We start from the raw sequence: 27,249 nt of genomic DNA on the forward strand, positions 1-27,249 counted from the left end.
TTTTTTTCATATCAGTTATTATACTTTGCACCTTCAGAATTTCCATTTGATTCTTTTTACAAGTTAAACAGTTATTTGTTGGTGAGAGAGTCCACTATGCTCATTTCTCCATTCTGGAAGTTGTTTCCCCAGATCATATTTTTAAATGTTAATACTGGCCCCTGAATCAATCTTATTCATTTGCAAAATTGTTCTTCTATTTCTACCCCTTGTTTGTTATTTCAAGTATTCCTTTAGACACATTAGAATGTCTCTACTTCTCTCCCTCCACCATTACAGTGCAATTCAGAATTTCTTGTTAACCTTTAAAAATATGAACTAATTAGCCTTTGACATATAGCTTACTCAAATCTAAATATCTAAATAAATTACAGTCACTAATTCTTCCCTTCATTCAAATGCTTACGGTTACTTTAGATTTTTTTTTTTTTTTTTTTTTTTTGAGACAGGGTCTTGCTCTGTTGCCCAGACTGGAGTGCAATGGCACAATCACAGCTGGCTCATTGCAGCCTACGCTCAAGTGATTCTCCCACCTCAGCCTCCAGAGTAGCTGGGACCACAGGCACACGTCACCACACCCAGCTATGTTTTTTATTATTTGTAGAGAAGAGATCTCACTGTGTTGCCCAGGCTGGTCTCAAACTCCTAGGCTCAAGCAACCCTCCTGTCTTGGCCTCCCAAGTGCTGGTATAAGAGGTGTGAGCTACTGCACCCGGCCACTTTAAATCTTATTTTGTATCACCCATAAGAGAACTATATGTATTTGGCCGGGCACAGTGGCTCATGCCTGTAATCCCAGCACTTTGGGAGGCCAAGGCGGGCACATCACAAGGTCAGGAGTTTGAGACCGGCCTGACCAACATGGTGAAACTCCGTCTCTTCTAAAAATACAAAAATTAGCCAGGCGTGGTGGCACGCACCTGTAATCCCAGCTACTCAGGAGGCTTAGGCAGGAGAATTGCTCGAACCCAGGAGGCGGATGTTGCAGTGAGCCAAGATTGCACCACTGCACTCCAGCCCGGGCGACAGAGCAAGACTGTCAAAAAAAAAAAAAAGAAAGAAAACTTATGCATTTTATATGTAAATATTGGGGATACCTTACATATCAAACTTTGACCTTATTACTACCCTAGAACAGGGCCTTTCATAAAGTAGGCACTCAAATACAGTCATGCATTACTTATTGATGGGCATACGCTCTGAGAAATCCATTGTTAGACAATTTCCTCATTGTGCAAACATCATAGTCCTTACACAAACCCAGATGGCATAGCCTACTACACACCTAGGCAATCGCCTATTGCTCCTAGGCTATAAACCTGTGACTGTAGTGAATACTATAGGCAATGTAACAAAATGGTATTTGCATATCAAATATATCTAAATATACAAAAGGTACAGTAAAAATACAGTATTGAAAGTTTATGGGATAACTGTTGTGTATGTGACATCTTGTTATTGAACAAGATGTCATTATGTGGCATGATTATACACGTAGAATGAACGAATAGAAAGGGATTATTTCCTTTAACAGAAATAAGCTGTCTTCCCCTAAAAGGTTATACCTGCTTACATACTGGTGGAACCTATTCTTTTTTTTTTTTTTTTTTTTTTTGAGACGGAGTCTCGCTCTGTCACCCAGGCTGGAGTGCAGTGGCCGGATCTCAGCTCACTGCAAGCTCCGCCTCCCGGGTTTACGCCATTCTCCTGCCTCAGCCTCCCGAGTAGCTGGGACCACAGGCGTCCGCCACCTCGCCCAGCTAGTTTTTTGTATTGTTTTAGTAAAGACGGGGTTTCACCGTGTTAGCCAGAATGGTCTCAATCTCCTGACCTCGTGATCCACCCGTCTCGACCTCCCAAAGTGCTGGGATTACAGGCTTGAGCCACCGCGCCCGGCCTGGTGGAACCTATTCTTTATTGCAGGTCCTCTCCTTCCCTTGCTAGATTTGTGGGACTCACAAAGCTGTTTCCAGTGACACCTGTGGAGCTCCTGCTAAACTACCCCACTAGAACTTAAATGTGTTTTCTTGGATACTGTAGGCTTTATCTAGAGTTAGTAAGCTGAACTACATGACCCAAGGACCCTTATCAGCTTCCTATGCTGATAATAACAGAAGACCTTTGTAACTCTTGATTAAACCTTAATGTTTTATCAGAAATCCTATATATTTTACTAGACTCTTAACTCCATTTTCTCCCATAAAAAGGTAGTCTCAGCCCAATCAATGTGATTCCCTCAAAAAGGGTAACTTAAAATGACACAATCATCATTTACTGATCTTATGTAACATATTTGACATTAGCAACAGCAACTATCACATACCTCTTATGTATCTCTTTCTCTTAAAATAATTTTATTCTCAATAAATAAAAATTACACATGAATGGTCAATGTACTTTACCTGTCCTCTACAGCCAAAACCTCACTCTCAATATAGCAATCTATAAGGACTCATATAAAAATTCCAACAGAGACTGATGAAGTATGCCACCCAATGGAAGTTCTATTGTACTGCATTCATAAAATAAGTATATAAATTAGCATTTGTAATCCCCTTGAGGTTACCAAAAACCACTACAGTTACAAAAGAAACACTGGAAAAAAAGGAAAAGAGGTCACAGTAGGGAAAGGATAGTCTTCAAAAGCAAAGACACCTGACACTCCAGCAGCAATGGTGATATATGAGCATCTCCAGGAGCCCAGGGTAAAAAGGTAACAATGTGCTTCAAAAACACTTAGTATTTACAGTACACCCCTCCCAACCTAAAATGGGAGTTGGAAGAGTATGCATGGAAACGGTATAATTAGGCTCAAGCTCCTGAGACTAAGGTTGGATTCTATTTCTTATCCCATTGCTACAAAATTCAATCTTAGAAACTGCTTCTTAAATATGACTCAGATTCAACCATTACTTATTGAGTACCTACTATATTCCAAGGCACTGTTCTATTGTGCTTTTTTTTTTTTAAGAGATGAGATTTTGCTGTGTTGTCCAGGCTTGTCTCGAACTCAGAAACAGAGAAAAAGAAACCACCAACCAGGAGTCACTTTATCCTATTATGTATTCCACTGACTATTCTACAATATGTTAAGAAGATATCCAAACTGAAAATAGTCACTAAAAAGTTCACATCCCAACTGGGCATGGTGGCTCACTCCTGTAATCCTGGCACTTTGGGAGGCTGAGGTGGGTGGATCACCTGAGGTCGGGAGTTCAAGACCAGCCTGACCAACATGGAGAAACCCCGTCTCTACTAAAAATACAAAATTAGCCAGGCATGGTGGCGCATGCCTGTAATCCTAGCTACTCGGGAGGCTGAAGCAGGAGAATCGCTTGAACCTGGGAGGGGGAGGTTGTGGTGAGCCAATATTGTGCCATTGCACTCCAGCCTGGGCAACAAGAGTGAAACTCCGTCTCAAAAAAAAAAAAAAAAAAAAATTAACATCCCACTATATAATAGTCACATTACTGATGAACATAGACATTTCTACTATTAGAGAGCAACCCTGTCCCTGCCCTATATGGCTTGGCCCTATAAGAGTGAGAAGCAGAATAGAGAGGAGAAAGCAAAGAGTCATAATTAGGAGTACTAAGTTCAGTCCCATGGCAGTAAACGGGCAGTCACATCCTTCAATGCTTTAAATACTCCTGATATGTAAGAAAAAGAACAGTTATGCTCCTTCTTGTTATGAAGACACAAAATAACACTGATGAGGTGCTAGAAGGTGAACAAGTAAAGTCCAATGCTAAACTTATATTAATAATTTGTTATAGGAAACAACAAATGATAAAGCTTACCTAATGGCACAAATATATAATAGTTATTTTTATATGTGGCCAACATGTGCTAGGCCTATGAGGCCCCAGAGAACTTCAATATCCATACATTGAAGAAAAGGAACAATGCTTATCGAAATAACATTACCTTATTTGTGTAGTATTTTACACTTTTCAAATTTTGCCTATTATTTCACTTGCACAATTCCCAATATAATGTGAATACATGATACATAAAAAGAGCATCAGCAAATGATCACCTCAAAATTACAGACCTGATACAGCAGTTATAATACTGAAAAACTGGAGGTACATGCAACACACAATTCTATCAACTTAAAATTGTGTTTCTACTTCTGAATTCCATGCTAGGCCTTAGAAAAAATAGAAACAAGGTAAAACATACCAACTTACTCTACAGGAAAACAGACCCTAAAGCTTACTATTGACAAGAGATCATGCTTTTTAGTCACCTGGAAAACTGAAAAACACTGGAATCCAGAGGCTTAAGTTGAAGAGAAGGTGATCTGCTTTCTTCTCCACCAGATGGAAGCACACTAGGGCTATGAATTCCCTCATATCCAATTGTCTTGTTATTCAATCCAGCCATTTCTTGAATGGTAAGGATCTTTGGTGGATTACTGAATACCTAGAAAAGACAGAAATGATTTGTAAAAGTCTCAAATTCAAACCAAATGTCAAAGGATGAGTCAATCCTTTTGATGCTAGGAAAGAATGCTTGGCCAAATAAAAAGAAATCATTTCCTACACAAAGCAAACAGTGCACAGTAATGTACACTAGAATACTGAACCCAGGCATACTCAGTTATCAACCTTATCAGCTGGACACCAAACAGACCTCCCCCAACTTACTTACTGGCTTCTAGAATTATCCCATCCCCAATATAAACCCAGGCCCCCAATCACTGTCTAATTCTCTCTTGTGACCCAGTTTAAGGCTGAGTTTTCACTCCTTTGAGATGTGTGATGAGGGTAGGGATGGTGGGAAAATGCACTGCAGCAAGTGTCTGTGCCAGTTTGGGAGAAATACATGCGACAGACTAACATATATTCATAGTATACACACACACACAGACATGCATCTGGATCTTGTGGGAGAGCCAGCTCATGAAAATACTATGAATGATTAAGGTGAGGGAAAATATACGGGAGGTAAACTGAATGAGAACAGGGCAGTCCTAGGAAATCTCCCAATCTCTACATCAGACAATTAAACCAAGGCATTAGGGTATGAAACCTGATTATTCATATGCCTGGGTCTTGGCAGGATATCAGAAGAAGAGTTAGTATTAAATTGCCTCTATCCTCACCAGTCTGACCTACCCTGATTGAGTGGGTGGAAGGTGAATCTAACATGCGACTAGCAGATCTCTCTGGGAAAGAGGGTCAAGAGGGAAATCATGCAGAAAGGCACGGTTGGGAGGGGAAGATATATGGGTGCTATGGTGGCTGTCAGGAAAGGAGTGTCCCTGAAAGGACGGCCAACCTTATTGCACCCTTCAGCGTCCGGAGCTGGGCAACCATGTCCGAGAGACAGTGCTCCTGAAAATTCAAAACAGCAGAGTTTTTATAAAGCCAGCCAGCCTGAAAGCAGGGATCGGGGAGGAGTACAAAGAACCACCCCTTCTTCCCAAGAGGAAGGAGGAAGGGATCACCCCTGAATCCTAGAAGAAAAGAGACAGGAAAAGCAGACACTTAACAGGAGAAGCCTGTATGAGGATGGAACACAACCCTGAATATTCTGTGACATTGAATGTGACATTCATACTGTCCAGATTCAGTACTGAATCCAAATCTGGAAGATAAACGATTTGACTCTTCTATTTTTGGTGATCTAAACATCAGTGACAGCAGAGCAAAGCAAAACCAAAAGATTCAATGAAAAAAGACCACCAAAAGAAATGGTTTGTTATTTCTATGCAGCTTTCAAGATTGCTGCTTCCTTCAACTTATATTCTCTGCTGGGGAAAATGTTGTGTGAGAACGATAAGGGTGTACATTGCCTCTCACCTGGTGGTTCTCATTTTCCATAGGCATCTTCTTCTTCTCCTCAACAGTTTGTTCTCTAGGAGAAGACAAAAATGCTATTTAATTCACTCATGAAACTTCTCAGTTTGAAATGGACTGCCAATTGTAGATTTAGGTTATAATATTCCTTCCAAATAACAAATACTGTGAGCCTCATTGAGTAACTGAGGGTGCCTTTCTGAACTAGGTTACCGAAGTGAGATTTTAAGTACCCCACCAGAGAGAGAGAGAGAGAGAGAAAGAGAGGAGAAAGACTAAATACAATCACTAGTTGAGACATTCAAGAGATGATTAGAAGGAATAAAGAACTGGGAGAGCCGAGAGGTGAAGAGGGAAATTATTTAAGAACCAAAAAAAATTCTCTCTTCTCAAAACTCCCCTGTCCTATAAGGAAGTATCAGGCTACTCTACCCTATGATAGAGAACACCATCTCATGTATACTCAACTGTTTCTTAGCTTTGCTCAAGCACAGGTCTTCGTCAATGAGTTCGTGTTCCTCTGGAACAGAGCATCTCCTGCAGTATAGAGAAGAAATCATGCTTTGGAAAAAAACTAGGTCCTTCACTTTTACCTTTTAATTTCCTTACAACTATGCAGGTTAACAACTCTCTAACATTATAGAGTTCAGATCCCATTCAAATTCTAAAACCTTGTTATATGTAAAGCATGAGAAAGAGAATTTTAGGAGTAAAAACTGAAAGGAGTACTAGAAAATACATTCAGTGGTCAAAAGTAATCCTAGAAACAAACAAAATTTAACAATAATTGGCAGCTATATTATACCCAGTTTATAAAAGGGCAAAGTGGCCTGCAAGGTTATGTCTCCTGTACTAAAAGATAAAGTATTCACAAATGAGACTTCTAAGTACTCAGTTCCATATACTAATTACATAATCTCATTTACTCTCATGGAAAGATACTTATGCATATCTAGAGACTATGAGGAAATGTTTGTATTTATAGACCTAATCTTTGTTCATTCAACTTCTTCAATTTTAGACATTTTCCCCTAAAACGCATACCCATTTTAGAACCTTTCTATCAGTATTTATCCTTCAAGAAGAATTTTAAGAAAGTCACAGCTGAATTGAAGCACACTGACTTATTATTATGAACCTATATGACTACTGAGTCAAATTTTTAAAAACTTTTAAATTAAAGTTAATGCCCACAGATATGCCAGACGCTATTTAGATGTTGGATGTTGCAAGGAACATATGGTATATTAGGAAGCCAAACACACAAACAACACTGAATATACAACAGGTACAGGTACTACTGTAGAACACTGATTCCAAATACGAAGCATATAAAGAACATCATCGACTTGACCTGGAATGTAAAGTCCTTGGTCTCAAAGAGTTTACAACCTCTTGAAGAGCCAAAGCTCTTCAAAGATACATATGTGAAAAACATCCAAAAAGTACAAAACAATATGTGAACAAACGTCAAGAATCAAATACCAGAGGAAAGCAGAGTAAAATAACTGTAAACTATGGTCAACAGGAAAAGCATCACACAAAACACTTCCTCCCCAGATGGATGTGATTAGGATAGACAAATGGAATGCGGAAAGTCATTGCAAGCAAGAGGAATGACACTATCAAAGTCACGGACATGAGAGTAAGCATGGCATGTGTAGGGAATAGTGAAGCCACAGGTCTGGCTCAAGTACAAAGTTTGTGTTAAGATACCACAAAATGTAAGGCTAGATAGGTAAGGTGGGGTCAGTTAGAACAGGGCCTTGAATGCCAGGCTGAAGGGTGTGAACCTGAGATGAAAAATGTTTTAGACTATAGAGATAAATCAGTAGTTACCTCGAGCATAAGATTGAGTCCTGGAACCTTACCTGTACTTTGGATGGGAATTATAATAACAAAACCATCTTGCAGGTAACATGGATGGATCAATCTTGCCAGGAAGCTTCCTCCATTTAAGACACTCATCACACTGAACCCATGTCTGGTCAGGAACCCTCCTGAATGAAGGAAAATGGAAAGGTGACTGTGTATATCTTAGCTCTGTGCTTTGTCTTAAATTAGAAAGGTGCAGTCTAAAAGAGAAAGAACCTAATTTCATATATGAAATGTGTTGGGAATGTTATCATCTCAGTGCCCAAATGTATATATTTTTAACTTCACAGATAAAATGATAGAACTATAGCAAATATGGATATGAAAAATAGTAACAAGTATTAACATGGTGAGCTACTTTTATGGACATCAATAATATTTATCCCGTAACCAAAAACCACTTGTACCCCAAAAGCTATTGCAACAAAAATTTTTAAATAATTTTTATCCTGGTAGCACTTGTTCCAAGCAAACAATAGGATAATTTTAACTCTAAAATTTATTAACTTGGAAAAATTCTGTTTATTACTATATTACCAAGAAATAAAACACATAGAATCATTTTGTTTGCTTTTGTCCAATCACGTAACAGGCTTAAAATGCATTTATGGGAGTCATGGAAGCATTGCCATTAAAACATCTCCCCCATTTCCCTACAGAGACTCCTTATTCCTTTTTGTTTCCCTCTCAAGAAAAACCCTTTGCTTATAATACTTCAATCAAAATTTTACAAGGTTGATATTCCCAAAGTTAATGTTAAAAAGTAATATAAATTTGATTAAATTTCATAACTAGAAATGGTGGCTCCAGACAACAATGGGGCTAAACTAAGATAAAACTCTTCCAGAGTTCAACTCTTAAAATGCATACCCACTCCCATTCCCCTCAGTTACCTACACTTTAGAGTGAATTTGTTTCTCTGAGAAAGAAAGTAGCCCTTATAATGACAGAAGTACTCAGTACCTAAGGTATAAAAGACAGGCTAGAGTGAGAACAAAGAAGGCTGGAGAAAAGACACACAAAGCAAGAAGAGGGACACCTCAGCCAATTTCACTAACATGTAATTTAGCCCAGGATGAAATTTATGCATGTTATATTTACACTGCTCTCATACTAGATATTTCAACAGACTGGTGCGGTTCTTTTACGTCTTAGTTCAATAATTTTCTTAACATCTTAAATTGTGCTTTTTACTTTTCTTGTTGTTGTTGTTGTTTCCTTTTAGACAGGGTCTCACTCTGTCTCCCAGGCTAGAGTGCTGTGGCACAATTTCAGTTCACTACAACCTCTGCCTCCTGGGCTCAAGCAATCCTCCCACCTCAGCCTCCCAGGTAGCTGTGGGACTACAGGCATGCGCCACCACACCCAGCTAATGTTTGTACTTTTGGTAGAGATGGGGTTTCAACATGTTGCCCAGGCTGGTCTTGAACTCCTGAGATTAAGCAATCCACCTGCCTCGGCCTCCCAAAGTGCTGGGATTACAGGTGTGAGCCACCGTGCCCGGCTTTAAAATGTGCTTTTTTCTAAATATAAAAGTAATATAAGCTCAATATTAAAAGCTAGAAAATAGAGAAATATATACAGAAAATAAAAGGCACTCATAATTCTACCATTGAAATACAATGCCCTCTTTTTTTTAAAAACCCTGTTTGAACAAAGAAAGTTTGTGCACATTTTTGGATCTACAGCTTCCTATTTTCTAGCTCCAGGCTGTTCCAGCCTTGCAACCTCTAAGCTGTACGCTCAGGCCTGACCTCTGGTGTCTATGTATTTCTAGACAGCCACTGTCTTAGAGCCAGAGTCAGTAAAAAGCATCTTCAGCAGTAGTAGGAGGGGAGAAGAAAGCTGATATTAGCTTTGGTTCTACATGCATATGCACAGGAGAGTCTCTTGCAGGGTGCCAGTATTACTCTCTCGGGGATAGGCACGCTTAGAGGTAGCAACCGTCTGTTTCAGGTTCCATGCAGATCATGGTAGATCCTTCAATCCAGGCAGATAGGAAAGGCTTTTAGCCCATGCTTACAGGAAATAGGTAGCTGAGGCGGCTGTACTACATTCCCCTCATTGCATCCCTCCAGAAGAAAGCAGCAGTTAAGAACTTAGGTTTGGGGGACCTGATTTCAAACCTATATTCAAACCTTAGGTCTACCACTTGCTGCTTGCCTCACCTAAAGCAAGTTACTAAAGTTCTTGGTGTATCAGTCTCTGCATCTATAAAGAAGTAACAATAATATCTAACAGATAGGGTTGTTGTGATGATTAAATAAATCACTGCATGTAAAGAACTTAGAACAGTGCCTGACATATAAGTAAGTGTTCAATAATTACCATTATTACAGTTCTGCTTCCAGCACACACACTCTCTAGCAGTATGTTAACATCGGTTTCACTGCATTAATCACTGCTAATTTGAAAGACAAAAAATGGCATCTCATCTTAGTTTGTACTTCTTTGAAAACTATGGAGGATGGCCATGAGCTGACAACCATCTGATCTTTGACAAACCTGACAAAAACAAGAAATGGAGAAAGGATTCCCTATTTAATAAATGGTGCTGGGAAAACTGGCTAGCCCTATGTAGAAAGCTGAAACTGGATCCCTTCCTTACACCTTACACAAAAATCAATTCAGGATGGATTAAAGACTTAAATGTTAGACCTAAAACCATAAAAACCTTAGAAGAAAACCTAGGCGATACCATTCAGGACATAGGCATGGGCAAGGATTTCATGTCTAAAATACCAAAAGCAATCGCAACAAAAGTCAAAATTGACAAATGGGATCTAATTAAACTAAAGAGCTTCTGCACAGCAAAAGAAACTACCATCAGAGTGAACAGGCAACCTACAGAATGGGAGAAAATTTTTGTAATCTACTCATCTGACAAAGGGCTAATATCCAGAATCTACAAAGAACTAAAACAAATTTACAAGACAAAAACAACCCCATCAAAAAATGGGCAAAGGATATGAACAGACACTTCGCAAAAGAAGACATTTATGCAGCTAACAGACACATGAAAAAATGCTCATCATCACTGGCCATCAGAGAAATGCAAATCAAAACCACAATGAGATACCATCTCACACCAGTTAGAATGGCGATCATTAAAAAGTCAGGAAACAACAGGTGCTGGAGAGGATGTGGAGAAATGGGAACACTTTTACACTGTTGGTGGGACTGTAAACTAGTTCAACCATTGTGGAAGACAGTGTGACAATTCCTCAAGGATCTAGAACTAGAAATACCATTTGACCCAGCCATCCCATTACTGGGTATATACCCAAAGGATTATAAATCATGCTGCTATAAAGACACATGCACACGTATGTTTACTGTGGCACTATTCACAATAGCAAAGACTCGGAACCAACTCAAATGTCCATCAATGATAGACTGGATTAAGAAAATGTGACACATATACACCATGGAATACCATGCAGCCATAAAAAAGGATGAGTTCATGTCCTTTGTAGGGACATGGATGAAGCTGGAAACCATCATTCTCAGCAAACTATCACAAGGACAAAAAGCCAAATACCGCATGTTCTCACTCATAGGTAGGAATTGAACAATGAGAACACTTGGACACAGGAAGGGGAACATCACACCAGGGCCTGCTGTGGAGTGGGGGGAGAGGGGAGGGATAGCATTAGGAGATATACCTAATGTAAATGATGAATTAACGGGTGCAGCACACCAACACAGCACATGTACACATATGTAACGAACCTGTACATTGTGCACATGTACCCTAGAACTTAAAGTATAATTTAAAAATAAATAAAATTTTAAAATAAAATTAAAAAACAGAAGAGGGTAATACAGCCATTAGGTTGCATTTGAAATAAAATTTTATATCATACATTTACCTAATAATTAAAATAACAGGTACCTACTCCAAAAAGAACTTCTACCACTCTAATGTTTGTCTTGATGGTAGTGTAACTGTGTATGTGTTGCTACACATTCGATCCTCTGTATTATGCTCCTTACCTGACTTGTCTTAGAGTCAATAAATTCTACCTTTTCTTTTTTTTTTTTTTTTGAGACGGAGTCTGGCTCTGTTGCCCAGGCTGGAGTGCAGTGGCCGGATCTCAGCTCACTGCAAGCCCCGCCTCCCGGGTTCACGCCATTCTCCTGCCTCAGCCTCCCAAGTAGCTGGGAGTACAGGCGCCCGCCACCTCGCCTGGCTAATTTTTTTTTGTATTTTTTTAGTAGAGACGGGGTTTCACCGTGTTAGCCAGGATGGTCTCGATCTCCTGACCTCGTGATCCGCCCGTCTCGGCCTCCCAAAGTGCTGGGATTACAGGCTTGAGCCACCGCGCCCGGCCCAAATTCTACCTTTTCTTTAACATACTGGGTTCTCTATTTCTACTCTCATGTACTGGTACAGTCCCAGCAATATTCACTAGGAATTTAAAAAAAAAGGGAAGTTTGCTAACATGTCTGAACACCTACTATATGCCAGTCACTGTGCTAAAAATGTATGTCACCTAAGTTAATATATTCAGACAGGTGAAGTAACTTACTTACCCAAGCTCATTCAACTATTAAAAAGCAGATCCAGATTTTCAACCCAGGAATGTTTGATTTAAATAGCCATAATCTTCTACTATATCACACTACCAGTTTTAAATTGACAGTACTCAACTCTTCACATTTATGATCCAGACCGTAAATGTGTTAAAGCAGAATGAAGAGGTTTAGAGAATGAAGCAATTAGTACCTGTGACTTCCTATTTTTAATCAATTAAACTTCCTGATGTGAAAAGCACCATCTTACTGAGAGGTGAGGCCAGCTGGACTTCCTGGGTCAAGTGGGGACTTAGGGAACTTTCCTGTCTTACAAGAGGATTGTAAAACGTACCAATCAGCGCTCTGTAAAACGCACCAATCAGCAGGATTCTAAAAGTAGCCAATCGTGGGGAGGATTGAAAAAAGGGCACTCTGATAGGACAGAAACAGAACATGGGAGGGAACAATAAAGGAATAAAAGCTGGCCACCCCAGCAAGCAGCGGCAACCCACCCGGGTCCCCTTACAAGCTGTGGCAGCTTTGTCCTTTCGCTGTTCACAATAAACCTTGCTACCACTCACTCTTTGGGTCCGTGCCATCTTTAAGAGCTGTAACACTCACCAGGAAGGTTTGCAGCTTTATTCTTGAAGTGAGTGAGACCACGAATCCACTGGCAGAAACCAACTCCGGACACGTTACCCTTGTTCCTTCCATTTGATCTATGGATATTATCCCTAATACATTCATATTCTATATCTATTACTTACGGTATTGGCCTGGCTACAGCTGAGGTCTCAAAATTATATTGAGATGTTTTTTCCTTCCAGTAAGAATTGAGCTTCTGGGCAAGGGCGTTTATTGTTAACCTGAAAGAAAATGCAAGAAGTATGTCAAAGTTTAGCACTTGTTGAACAATTCTTTGATCTTTGAAAAGTTCCCATTTAACAGATGTCAATAATTTAGAGTATCTGGCATACTTTCGAACATCTACACTTTAAGAAACCAAGATGGGAATCCATTGCCTTTGCAAGCTATGTGTCAAGATGACAAAGTCATAACACTGAACAGTCACTTTGGTTGAAAAGGTGAAATGGTCACAAGTGCTAAAAAGTAGAGTTCTACAAATTTTCAGGGCTTGTTGAATCATGGAGTGTGTGGGTAACCTGACATTAGAGACTATGACTGCAGAGACAGAATAGAGCTAAATATTAATAAGTTGATGGGGAGTTATTTGATTGTCAGATGACTACAGGTAGATAATTCAGAACAAGGTAAAAATCAGAGGATCAAATACTGTACCCTATCTATTATAAATCAATCAAATATTAACTCTAGTATGTCTATATAGTCCCTCTTCATCCAAATGCTGATCATAGTAGCATTATGGTGCCCATGAACAAGCACTCCAACATTCTACTACACAGCCGTTACTGGAGGCTATATCTGAGTTCCAGCCCTTGGTCTTTCTCTTTTATTTTTCTCCCCAAAGGAACAACAGAAGACTCAGGGTCAACAAAAAATGTAATTTGTAAAAATCAAAACCTGAATTTTACTTTTAAAAACTTCCAACTTTCGAATTGCTAATTCCTATTTAATTCCATAACCTGAGATTACAACTTAATGTAGAGCTATACACAACTGGAAAACTGTACACTTAGAATTCAGAATTATTTTAAATATCCTGGCCCCCCGGATCATTCCCCAAGGTTTTTGCAGAGCTCTTCTCTTGTTAAGAGAAACTCTTATCTCCAACCTTACTCATATTAAATTAGATTCTCACTACACAGAAAAGATTAACGTAATCATATATGACCTCCCCTATAAACTCTTACTCCCCTTCAACCTATTAATGTTCCTACTCTATGTCTGTATCCTTCCCTCAAGTCACAGATGAAGAACTATTCCTCATTTCCTCTTAAAAATCTACTTAAAATCTACTTTAAAAAGAAGTAGATTAGATGGGCTTATGGGAAGATGGCAGAATAAGAAGCATGTGGAAGCTGTCTCCTTACATATACAACAACTGCAGTAGCAAAAGCTGCATGATGTAACTATTTTGAAACTCTGGAGTCTATTGGAAAGTTTGCAACTTCCAGGGGAAAGCTTGGATGGTAAACTGTGGTTAATTTTGGTCAATTTCAGTTCTTAGCTCAGTAATAGCTACCCATTCCCCACTCCCAGCCCTATAGAAGCAACCCTGCATGTGTTCTAAGAGCAACTTGTAGGAGCCAGTGTGGGCAAAAAGGACACTGTCCTCCAAATATTGCAAATCTATCCCCTGATCACTGCTCGCTGCTTTTGATCACAGATGTGAAAACAAAAAGCAAGAGACCATTGTTGTTGAACCTCCCCCATTGTTTCAACCCTCTCCTCTTCCAGTTGAAGTGACATCCAGAGGATTCAAAGTCCTGGCATCTTTTTTTCCTCCTCTATTTCTCTATTTTCCCCTTTCGTGAGCCAGACATAAAGACAAGGACATTCAAAAGCAATTCCACATATGGGGAAAATTAGAAAGCCACTGTGAATGCCCAGAAAAAAATGCAAGCTGAAAAAAGAAGTGAAAAGACCTTAAACTTACTTCTCAGGTTATTCCTTGGCACGGAGAAAGCCTACAACAATAACAACAACAACAACAATAACAACAAACAGCAAACCATAGGAAAGGAGAATTTTATTTCCAGAGTTACCACATTATTAGATTCAAATGTTCAGTTTGCAACAAAAAGTTACAAGGCATACAAACAAACAAGACAGGGTGGCCCATTCAAAGGAAAAAAAAGAAATCACCCCTGAAAAAGAACTGATAGATCAACTAGACAAAGATTTTAAAATGGTCTTAAAGATACTCAAAAACTATATGAAGATGAGCAGAAAGTCAAGAAAACAATGCATAAGCAAAATAGAAAATCAACAAAGAGGTAACAAACCTAAAAAGAAATCCAAAAGAAAGTCTGAAGCTGAAAAGTCTAAAAACTGAAATAAAAAATCCACTGCAGGAATTCAAAGGCAGATCTGATCAGACAGAAAAAAGAATCAGTGAACTTGAAGATAAAAATTGGAAATTACCAAGTATTAAGAGCAAAAAGAACAAAGATTGAAGAAAAGTGAACAAAAACTAAGGGACCCATAGGACATCATAACTGGTCCAACATATGCATTAGCAGAGTCCCAGAAAGAGAAGAGAGAAAGGAACAGAAAGAATATTTGAATAAATAATTGCCAAAAACTTCCCAAATTTGATGAAAGACACGAATATAAACATCCAACCTTAACTGCAAGTAGGATGAACTCGGAGAGACTCAGACCCAGACACATTGTAATCAAACCATGAAAGTCAAAGACAGAGAATCTTAAAAACACCAAGAGAGAAACAACATATTACATTCAAGGAATCCTTAAAGTTTGTAACTCCACTTTTTATTTTCTATATAATGTAAGAGAATACATTTAAAAGAAAAAAATGGGCCAGGTGCAGTGGCTCATGCCTGTAATCCCAGCTATGTGGGAGGCTGAGGCAGGAGAATAGCGTGAACCAGGAAGGGGAGGTTGTAGTGAGCCAAGATGGCACCACTGCACTCCAGCCCAGGCAACAAGAGCAAAACTACATCTCAAAAAAAAAAAAAAAGAAAAGAAAAGATAAAAGTTACAAGTCTGCAAGCCAGTATTATTGTAACTTTGGTTTGTAACTCCACATTTTGTTTTCTACATAATTTAAAAGGCTAATGCATTACAAATTATTTGTTTATGATTTTGGACACACAATGTACAAAGATGTAATTCTGTGATATCAACAACTGAAAGGAATGGTGATGCAGCTGTTAAAGGAGCAGAACTTTTGTAAGGAATTGAAGTTAAGGTGGTATAAATCCAAATTAGAGTGTCATAACTTAAAGATATTAAATGTAATTCCCATGATAACCACAAAGAAAACAGCTATAGAATATACACAAAAGGAAATGAGAAAGGAATTTAAATGTTTCACTATATATAAAAAAAATCACCTAAACACAAAAGATGGCAATGTAGGAAATGAGGGGCAAAGAAAGCTACAACGGACACAGAAAACAAACAACAAAATGACAGAAGTAAGTCTCTCCTCATCAGTAATTATTTTAAATGTAAATGGATTAAATCCAGATTCACAAAGATATGATATAATGAAAAAGAATATAGCAGATGGTATCTGGAAGTGGGGTACTACTATAACAAATACCTAAAAACATGGAAGTGGCTTTAGAATTGGTAATTGGCAGAGGCTGCAACAATTTTGAGAAGTTTGACAGAAAAAAACCTACATTGCCTTCAATGTAGTAGAAATATAGATGTTAATACATGCTTTCACTAGTGAGGGCTCAGAAAGAAGTGAAAAGTATGGCAGAGAAAACACAAATTACCTTAGAAAATACCCAAATCATTGTAAACAGACTATTGGTAGAAATATGGATGTTAAAGGCATTGCTAGTGAAGGCTCAGAAGGAAGTGACGAACATGTTATTGGAAAACTTGAGAGAAGATGATCCTTGTTACACAGTGGCAGAAAGTTTAGCAGAACTGTCCTACAGTTATGCGGAAAACACAACTTATAAATGATGAAACTGGAAATTTAGCTGAGGAGATCTTCAGGAAAAGTGTTAAAGGTATGGCCTGATGTCTTCTTGCTGCTTATGTAAAATGCAAGAGGAAAGAGACAAATTGAAGAATGAACTGTTAAACAAAAAGAAACCAGGACTTGATGACTTGGGAAATTCTCAGCCCATTCACATTGCAAAATATGCTAAAATTTAGAGATTCACTGTCAGGAAAATATGCTCTAGAGAAAAAGTTGAGGCTGGGCCTGGACAATCTTTTGTTAATATCTCAGAAAATCAAAAGGTCAGAGCATTCAGTCACACAAAATACTCTTTGAAAAGATAAAGTGAGTGTTTCCAAGATGGCTGAACAGTAACAGCCCCAGTCTACAGCTCCCAGCGAGATTGACGCAGCAGACGGGTGATTTCTGCATTTCCAACTGAGGTAACTGGTTCATCTCATTGGGACTGGTTGGAGAGTGGGTGCAGCCCATGGAGGGAGAGCCAAAGCAGGGTGGTGCATCGCCTCACCGGGAAACACAAGAGGTCGGGGGATTTCCCTTTCCCAGCCAAGGGAAGCTGTGAGTGACTGTACCTGGAGGAGCAGTACACTGGTGCCCAAATACTGCACTTTTCCCATGGTCTCTGCAACCGGCAGACCAGGAGAAACCCCCCTGTGACTGGCTTGGTGGGTGCCACACCCACAGCGCCTTGCTCGCTGCTAGTGCAGCAGTCTGAAATCGACCTGGAACATGGGACCTTGGCAGGGGGAGGGGCATTGCCATTGCTGAGGCTTGAGAAGGCGGTTCTATGTTCACAGTGTACACAAAGCGGCAGGGAAGCTCGAACTGGGCGGAGCCCACCACAGCTCAGCAAGGCCTACTGCCTCTCTAGATTCCACCTCTGGGGGCAGGGCATATCTGAACAAAAGGCAGCAGACAGCTTCTGCAGACTTAAAAGTCCCTGCCTGCCAGCTCTGAAGAGAGCAGTGGTTCTTTCAGCACAGTGTTCAAGCTCCGATAACGGACAGACTGCCTCCTCAAGTGAGTCCCTGACCCCCGTGTAGCCTGACTGGGAGACACCTTCCAGTAAGGGCCAACAGACACCTCAAACAGGCGGGTGCCCCTCTGGGACAAAGCTTCCGGAGGAAGGATCAGGCAGCAATATTTGTTGTTCTGCAGCCTCCGCTTGTGATACCCAGGCAAACAGCATCTGGAGTGGACCTCCAGCAAACTCCAACAGACCTGCAGCTGAGAGGCCTGTCTGTTAGAAGGAAAACTAACAAACAGAAAGGAATAGCATCAACATCAGCAAAAAGGACATCCAAACCAAAACCCCATCCATAGGTCCCCAACATCAAAGACCAAAGGTAGATAAAACCACAATGATGGGGAGAAACCAGAGCAGAAAGGCTGAAAATTCCAAAAACCAGAACACCTCTTCTCCTCCAAAGGAACACAACTCCTCACCAGCAAGGGAACACAACTGGATGGAGAATGAGTTTGACGACTTGACAGAAGTAGGCTTCAGAAAGTGGGTAATAACAAACTACTCTGAGCTAAAGGAAAATATTCTAACCCATCCCAAGGAAGCTAAAAATCTAGAAAAAAGGTTAGACGAATGGCTAATTAGAATAACCAGTGTAGAGAAGAGCTTTAATGACCTGATAGAGCTGAAAACCACAGTATGAGAACTTCGTGAAGCATACACAAGCTTCAATAGCCAATTCGATGAAGCGGAAGAAAGGAATCAATGACTGAAGATTAAATTAATGAAATAAAGCAAGAAGACAAGATTAGAGAAAAAAGAGTGAAAAGAAATGAACAAAGCCTCTAAAAAATATGGGACTATGTGAAAAGACCAAATCCACATTTGACTGGTGATCCTGAAAGTGACAGGAAAATGGAACCAAGTTGGAAAACACTCTTCAGGATATTATCCAGGAGAACTTCCTCAACCTAGAAAGACAGGCCAACATTCAAATTCAGGAAATACAGAGAACACCACAAAGATACTCCTCGAGAAGAGCAATCCCAAGACACATAATTGTCAGTTTCACCAAGGATTAAATGAAGAAAAAACTGTTAAGGGCAGCCAGAGAGAAAGGGCGGGTTACCCACAAACGGAAGCCCATCAGACTAACAGTGGATCTCTCTGCAGAAACCCTACAAGCCAGAATAGAGTAGGGGCCAATATTCAACATTCTTAAAGAAAAGAATTTTCAAATAAGAATTTCATATACAGTCAAACTAAGCTTCATACGTGAAGGAGAAATAAAATCCTTAACAGACAAGTAAATGCTGAGAGATTACGTCACCACCAGGCCTGCCTTACAAGAGCTCCTGAAGATAGCACTAAACATAGATAGGAACAACTGGTACCAGTCACTGCAAAAACATGCCAAATTGTACAGACCATCGACACTATGAAGAAACTGCACGAATTAATAGGCGAAATAATCAGCTAGCATCATAATGACAGGATCGAATCCACACATAACAATATTACCCTTAAATATAAATGGGCTAAATGCCCAAATTAAAAGATACAGACTGGCAAACTGGATAAACAGTCAAGACCCATCGGTGTGTTGTATTCAGGAGACCCATATCACACGCAAAGACACACATAGGCTCAAAATAAAGGCATGGAGGAAGATCTACCGCAGAAATGGAAAGCAAAAAAAAGCAGGGGTTGCAATTCTACTCTCTGATAAAACAGACTTTAAACCAACAAAGATCAAGAGAGACAAAAAAGGCCATTACATAACGGTAAAGGGATCAATTCAACAAGAAGAGCTAACTATCCTAAATATATATGTACCCAATATAAGAACACCCAGATTCATAAAGCAAGTTCTTGGAAACCTACAAAGAGACTTAGACTCCCACACAATAATAAAGGGAGACTTTAACACCCCACTGTCAACATTAGACAAATCAATGAGACAGAAAATTAACAAGGATATACAGGACTTGAACTCAGCTCTGGACCAATTAGACCTAATAGACCCCCAAATCAACAGAATATACATTCTTCTCAGTACCACATAGCACTTATTCTAAAATTGACCACATAATTGGAAGTAAAACACTCATCAAATGTAAAAGAACAGAAATCACAAAAAACTGTCTCTCAGACCACAGTGCTATCAAATTATAACTCAGGATTAATAATCTCACTGAAAATCACACAACTACATGGAAACTGAACAACCTGCTCCTGAATGACTACTGGGTAAATAACGAAATGAAGGCAGAAATAAAGATGGTCTTTGAAACTAATGAGAACAAAGACACAACATACCAGAATCTCTGGGACACGTTTAAAGCTGTGTGTACAGGGAAATTTATAGCACTAAATGCCCACAAGCAAAAGCAGGAGAGATCTAAAATCAACATCCTAACATTACAATTAAAAAAACTAGAGAAGCAAGAGCAAACACATTCAAAAGCTAGCAGAAGACAAGAAATAACTAAGATCAGAGCAGAACTGAAGGAGATAGAGACACAAAAAACCCTTCAAAAATTCAATGAATCCAGGAGCTGATTTTTTGAAAAGATCAACCAAATAGACAGACTGCTAGCAAGATTAATAAAGAAGAAAAGAGAGAAGAATCAAATAGACACAATGAAAAATGATAAAGGGGATATCACCACCAATCCCACAGAAATACAAACTACCATCAGAGAATACTATAAACACTTCTAAGCAAATAAACTATAAAATCTAAAAGAAATGGATAAATTCCTGGACACATACACCCTCCTAAGTGTAAAGCAGGAAGAAATTGAATATCTGAATAGACCCATAACAGGCTCTGAAATTGAGGCAATAATTAATAGCCTACCAACCAAAAAAAGTCCAGGACCAGACGGATTCACAGATGAATTCTACCAGAGCTACAAAGAGGAGATGGCACCATTCCTTCTGAAACTATTCCAATCGATAGAAAAAGAGGGAATCCTCCCTAACTCATTTTATGAGGCCAGCATCATCCTGATACCAAAGTCTGGCAGAGACACAACAAAAAAAGAAAATTTTAGGCCAATATCCCTGATGAACATCAATGCGAAAATCCTCAATAACACTGGCAAACCGAATCCAGCAGCACATCAAAAAGCTTATCCTCTGCGATCAAGTTGGCTTCATCCCTGGGATGCAAGGCTGGTTCAACATATACAAATCAATAAACGTAATCCATCACATAAACAGAACCAATGACAAAAACCACATGATTATCTCAATAGATGCAGAAAAAGCCTTCAATGAAATTCAACAGCCTTTCACGCTAAAAACTCTCAATAAACTAGGTATCGATGGAACGTATCTCAACATTATAAGAGCTATTTATGACAAGCCCACAGCCAGTATCATACTGAATGGGCAAACACTGGAAGTATTCCCTTTGAAAACCGGCACAAGACAAGGATGTCCTCTCTCTCCACTCTTATTCAACACAGTACTAGAAGTTCTGGCCAGGGCAATCAGGCAAGAGAAAGCAAAAAACCGTATTCAAATAGGAAGAGAGAAAGTCAAATTGTCTCTGTTTGCAGAAGACATGACTGTATATTTAGAAAACCCCATCGTCTCAGCCCAAAATCTCCTTAAGCTGATAAGCAACTTCAGCAGTCTCAGGATACGAAATCAATGTGCAAAAATCACAAGCATTCCTATACACTAATAACAGACAAACAGCCAAATCATGAGTGAACTCCCCTTCACAATTGCTACTAAGAGAATAAAATACCTAGGAATATAACTTACAATGGATGTGAAGGAGCTCTTCAAGGAGAACTACAAACCACTGCTCAAGGAAATAAGAGAGGACACAAACAAATGGAAAAACATTCCAAGCTCATGGATAGGAAGAATCAATATCGTGAAAATGGCCTTAGTGCCCAAAGTAATTTATAGATTCAATGCTATCTCCATCAAGTTACCACTGACTTTCGTCACAGAATTGGAAAAACCTACTTTAAACTTCATATGGAACCAAAAAGGAGCCCACATAGCCAAGACAATCCTGGGCAAGAAGAACAAAGCTGGAGGCATCACGCTACCTGACTTCAAACTTTACTACAAGGCTACAGTAACCAAAACAGCATGGTACTGGTACCAAAACAGATATATAGACTAATGGAACAGAACGGAGGCCTCAGAAATAATGCCACACATCTACCACCATCTGATCTTTAACACACCTGATACACACAAGCAATGGGGAAAATATTCCATATTTAATAAATGGTGTTAGGAAAACTGGCTAGCCATCTACAGAAAACTGAAACTGGACCCCTTCCTTACACCTTATAGAAAAATCAACTCAAGATGGATCAAAAACTTAAATGTAAAACCTAGGACCATAAAAATCCTAAAAGAAAACCTGGGCAATACCATTCAGGACACAGGCATGGGCAAAGACTTCATGTCTAAAACACCAAAAGTAGTGGTAACAAAAGCTAACATTGACAAATGGGATCTAATTAAACTAAAGAGCTTCTGCACAGCAAAAGAAACTACCATCAAAGTGAACAGGTAACCTACAGAATGGGAGAAAATTTTGTAAGCTATCCATCTGACAAAGGGCTAATATCCAGAATCTACAAAGAACTTGAACAAATTTACAAGGAAAAAAACCAACAACCCCATCAAAAAATGGGCAAAGGATATGAACAGACACTTCGCAAAAGAAGACATTTATGCAACCAACAGACATATGGAAAAAATGCTCATTATCACTGGTCATCAGAGAAATGCAAATCAAAACCACAATGAGGTACCATCTCACACCAGTTAGAATGGCAATCATTAAAAAGTCAGGAAATAACAGATGCTGGAGAGGTTGTGGAAAATAGGAACCCTTTGACACTGTTGGTGGGAGTGTAAACTAGTTCAACCATTGTGGAAGACAGTGTGACAATTCCTCAAGGATCTAGAACTAGAAATACCATTTGACCCAGCCATCCCATTACTGGGTATATACCCAAAAGATTATAAATCATGCTGCTATAGACACTTGCACACATTATGTTTATTGCGGCACTATTCACAATAGCAAAGACTTAGAACCAACTCAAATGTCCATCAATGATAGACTGGATTAAGAAAATGTGGCACATATACACCATGGAATACTAAGGAGTCATAAAAAAGGATGAGTTCATGTCCTTTGCAGGGACATGGATGAAGCTGGAAACCATCATTCTCAGCAAACTATAACAAGATCAGAAAACCAAACACCACATGTTCAGGTGGGAGTTGAACAACAAGAACACACGGACACAGGGAGGGGAACATCACAAACTGGGGCCTGTAGGGGGTGTGGGGTTAGGGCAGGGATAATATTAGGAGAAATACCTAATGTAGGTGATGGGTTGATGGGTGCAGCAAACCACCATGGCACATGTATACCTATGTAGCAAAACTGCACATTCTGCACATGTAACCCAGAATTTAAAGTATAATAATAAGAAGAAAGATAAAGCATATGACTCACAGATCTCCACAGCCATCTCAGCTGAAGCCAAAAAACAGGTATAGGATTCCCCAGGAAAGACCTGCCCAGAGCCTCTTGTTGGATGACATGAATATACATGACATACATGGGAGACTCACAAGATTCTTAAGAGTGGCATACTAGCATGACAGCTAGCTTGAGGCTGGGCGCGGTAGCTCGCACCTGAAATCCCAGCACTTTGGGAGGCTGAGGCAGGAGTTCAAGACCAGACTGACCAACATGGAGAAACCCCGTCTCTACTAAAAATACAAAATTAACTGGGCGTGGTGGTGCATGCCTGTAATCCCGGCTACTCTGGAGGCTGAGGCAGGACAATCGCTTGAACCCAGTACGGGGAGGTTGCAGTGGAGTGCCACTGCACTCCAGCCTGGGCAACAAGAGAAAAACTCCATCTCAAAAACAAATAAACAAACAAAACAAAACAAAAAGCTAGCTTGAATTGAAAGGGATGGAGAGAAGCCTGTTGGACCCTCAAAATTCTACAGTCAGGAAACAGGCTGATGAAACTACTCAGCTGCAAACACATGCTACCCTTCAGGAAAAAGGAAAGTCAACTTTGAGGGTGGAATCATAAGCCCAGAGAGCAAAGCCTCAAGACTAGAGGATGAAGGCCTTGAAATTTAATGGAATGTGCATGGCTAGATTTTTGAAAATGCCTGGGACCTGTGACCCCTTTTTTCCTTTTAGCTTCTCCCCCATTTGAAAAAGAATATATATAATTAGTATCCTATGCTTGTCCCACCACTGTATTTTAACAGCAAAATACAAAAAAAGAAAATACATATCCTCAGATGTAGAAGAGTTTTGCCCGAAGATGTACCATACTCAGAGTATCGCCCTTATGTGATTTAGATAATGAGATTTGAGACTTTTTAGTTGATGACATTTACATGAAATTTTTGACCCTGCATTGATGCTGTAATGGGTGGAGACTTTTGGAAACGTTGGGATGGGGTGAACATATTTTGCATATGAGATGTAAGTGGAATCTGAGAGAACAAAGGGAAGACTGTGATAAACATAATCTTTACACAGCAAGTGGAAATTTAGGTTACTCATCAAGTTGACCTTAAGACAGAAAGAATATCCTGAATTATCCAATGTAATCACAAGGGACCTTAGAAGTAGAAGAGTGCAGCAGAAGAGTCAGAATCAGAGAAGATGTGATGACAAAAGTAAGGTCATCAGAGTGATGCAAATATGAGGACTCAACCTGTCACTGCTAGCTTTGAAGGTGAAGGAAGAAGGCCAGGGGCAAGAAATGCTGGCAGCCTCTATAAGCTGGAAAAGACAGGAAACTGGATTCTTCCCTAGAGCCTCCAGAAAGGAATGCGGCCCTGCCAATACCTCGATTATAGCCCAGTAAGATCTGTGTAGGACATCTAACCTACAGCACGCTACTACAGTAAGTTAGTATTGTTATCAGCCACTAAGTTATGTGGTAATTTGTTATGACAGCAATAGAAGACCATTTCTGTGGTTTATAGACAGAAGTTGAGTATCACTATATTTCCCTCAAAGATGTAAAATACCTCATGGCTCTCCTATGAATTCATTATGTGTAGCTTAGCATGTAATTTAGGAATGATGGTTCTAGGACAGGGGTCAGCAAACTGGAGCCAAATCCAGCCCACTGCCTGTTTTTGTAAACAAAATTATATTAGACATAGCCATGCCGATTCCTTTACTTATTGTCTATGGCTGCTTTCATACTACAGCAAAATTGAGTAGTTGTGACCCCTTCCAGCCCTTTTCAGAAAAAGTTTGCCAACTGCTCCTCTAGGGTATGGCTCTACTCTACCCATTTAACTTGATTTGCCTTCACTCTAGTTATATCCCGTTATCTCTCCTCCCCATATTCTTACCAATTCTGAGTTCCTGTCAGTACCTTAGCTCATGCTACAATTCCATCTTAGAATTCCCTTTCCTCTCTTCCATGTCTTGTAACATGTGAGGCACATCTCAAGTCATACTTTCTACCCAAAACCTTCCCCATCTCCTCTATCAAGGCATTTTCCCCATAACATGCTACTTAGGCTTTGATTGATCAAAGAGCTTTTTTATTGCTCACCAAATTACTTCATATATGTTACAATCTGTTTATACAAATGTCTGTAAGCTCCACAACTGTTAAAAGTGATATTACAGATGATTTATTTGTAGACATTCCAGCAGTATAATGGCTGGTATCTCTTTTATCATTTGCAGGTTTTGATATCTATAATACTCATAGGATGAGTTTGTTATAGCAGACAACCTTCTCTAATCCCTCTCTTAAATTCCTGTTTTTTTAATTTAAATACCTTTTCATTTTATATAAAATAAATTGAATAAAAAAGGGCAAAGGTGCCAGAATTGGCACAAGAGTTATGCAAATTTGTTATTCTCAAAAGACTATACGCAGAATAGTATACTAGTTCTCTGTTTTTAATAAAGTGTGTAGCAGATGTTATGCTAAGTCAGAAATCCTGTGTGTTCAACTGAATAAATCTACTGTCTACAGACTATCTCTATCTGATCCACTGCAATCACCTCATTATACCAAAACTAGACATCAAAAGCCAAAGGTCTAATGCCTGTAAAATTTTAAAGGTAGATTTGGGGGGTTGGTGGCAAAGATGATATAGAAAGATGTTAAATAATTTTTAATATCTAACATTTGAATTTCACAAATCTTAATTATTTAGGTAGTCATCAGCAATTCACTATTCTTTTCATTCAACTGAAACATAAAAACTTGACTCGGATACTTTTGTCAAACTAATGTCATTCCTAAGCTTTCACTCCTAAGAGTCAAGTCCTGGCCAAAGATTTCCATTATGGGCCAGATTTATATTTAAATGACCATTTTACTTAGACTGAGGGCAGGTAGTTGTCATAACCACTGAGTAGCCCAAGTGACCATGAACCAATTACCCTGAAATTAATTTTGAGTTGCCATTCAAATAGTTATCTCTCTCAAACAATAAACCTAAAATTCTTGCGGTTCCAGACAAATTAAGATACAAGACTTGACTTCATTACAGTCTGGGCACAAAACAAAAGAGATTTCGGAAATTTCTTTTCTCCCACTCTAAGAAAAAATATTTGCTACTGAGACTTCAAGGAAAATGACAGCAAATGTCCTCATGCCTTCTTTCTCCAGACTCCCAGAATGCCCCTTATCCTTTTTTGCGCTTACAGATACTTCCCTCTGCTTAGAATGTCCTTCCTCTACTGTATACCTAGAAAACTTTTCCTTCATGTTTAATCTCAAATATAATCTGCTTTGTGAAGCCTTCCCTGACACCCTTAAGCATATTTAAAGTTCTCCCTGCTTTGCCCATATCCCCTATTAAACAATTATAAGTATTTAAGTTTCTTATTTGCATACATATTTGTTTATAGGTGTCGAAGAGTCTTATTTTTCATCCTTAGTACCTGGCACATAGAAGCTGTCTCATAATACTTAACGAATAAAACTCATTTCCCTCTCGACATTTTTAAAACAAACTATTCTAACCTGGCTTTAAAAACTCCTTTCTTTCTCTTCTAAAAATATCCCTACTGGTCCAGCCATAATGTCGAGTTCCTTTCAGAATCTTACCTGTTTGCTTGCCCTATTAAATCTAGATGCTTTAAAGAAAGCACATCTTTCCTGCTGTTCCACCACTTTGCTCTAAATCTGTTCACTGGCTTCAAGAAAAATTTTTGGAACAAATTTCAATCTGCTTTTTTTTACCCAATGTATTCCATAACTTCAGATCCATTCATCTGTTTCCATTAAGATCAATTCCAAAGCTTTTCATTTCCCCAGAAATCTTTTACCAAATTACTCCTATGCTCTTTGCATAATTTCTAAAGGTAAGGTTTATCTCAACAAGAGTCCATATATCATTCAGCAAACTTTAATTTAAAATGAAATCATTTTATCTCTAATCTTGGAAAACAAATTTGAAGTAATTCTCAGTTAACTCATTTA

At 39.1% G+C, this 27,249-nt stretch overlaps 1 protein-coding gene across 4 annotated transcripts in view; it reads right to left on the reverse strand.

Moving 5' to 3' along the window:
* Positions 1 to 27,249, reverse strand: part of MORC4 (MORC family CW-type zinc finger 4) — a 92,174-nt gene that overhangs the window by 40,164 nt on the left and 24,761 nt on the right. For all 4 annotated transcript variants that reach the window (XM_074029368.1, XM_074029371.1, XM_074029370.1 and 1 more), the window contains 5 exons: positions 12,968 to 13,066; positions 7,679 to 7,807; positions 6,276 to 6,344; positions 5,811 to 5,865; positions 4,253 to 4,428 (listed from right to left, as the gene is read on the reverse strand). In XM_074029368.1, the coding sequence (XP_073885469.1) occupies positions 4,253 to 4,428; positions 5,811 to 5,865; positions 6,276 to 6,344; positions 7,679 to 7,807; positions 12,968 to 13,066 (528 nt within the window). The remainder of the gene's footprint in view (positions 1 to 4,252; positions 4,429 to 5,810; positions 5,866 to 6,275; positions 6,345 to 7,678; positions 7,808 to 12,967; positions 13,067 to 27,249) is intronic.

Source organism: Macaca fascicularis, chromosome X (assembly GCF_037993035.2).
Source record: "Macaca fascicularis isolate 582-1 chromosome X, T2T-MFA8v1.1".
Taxonomy (NCBI): Eukaryota; Metazoa; Chordata; class Mammalia; order Primates; family Cercopithecidae; genus Macaca; species Macaca fascicularis.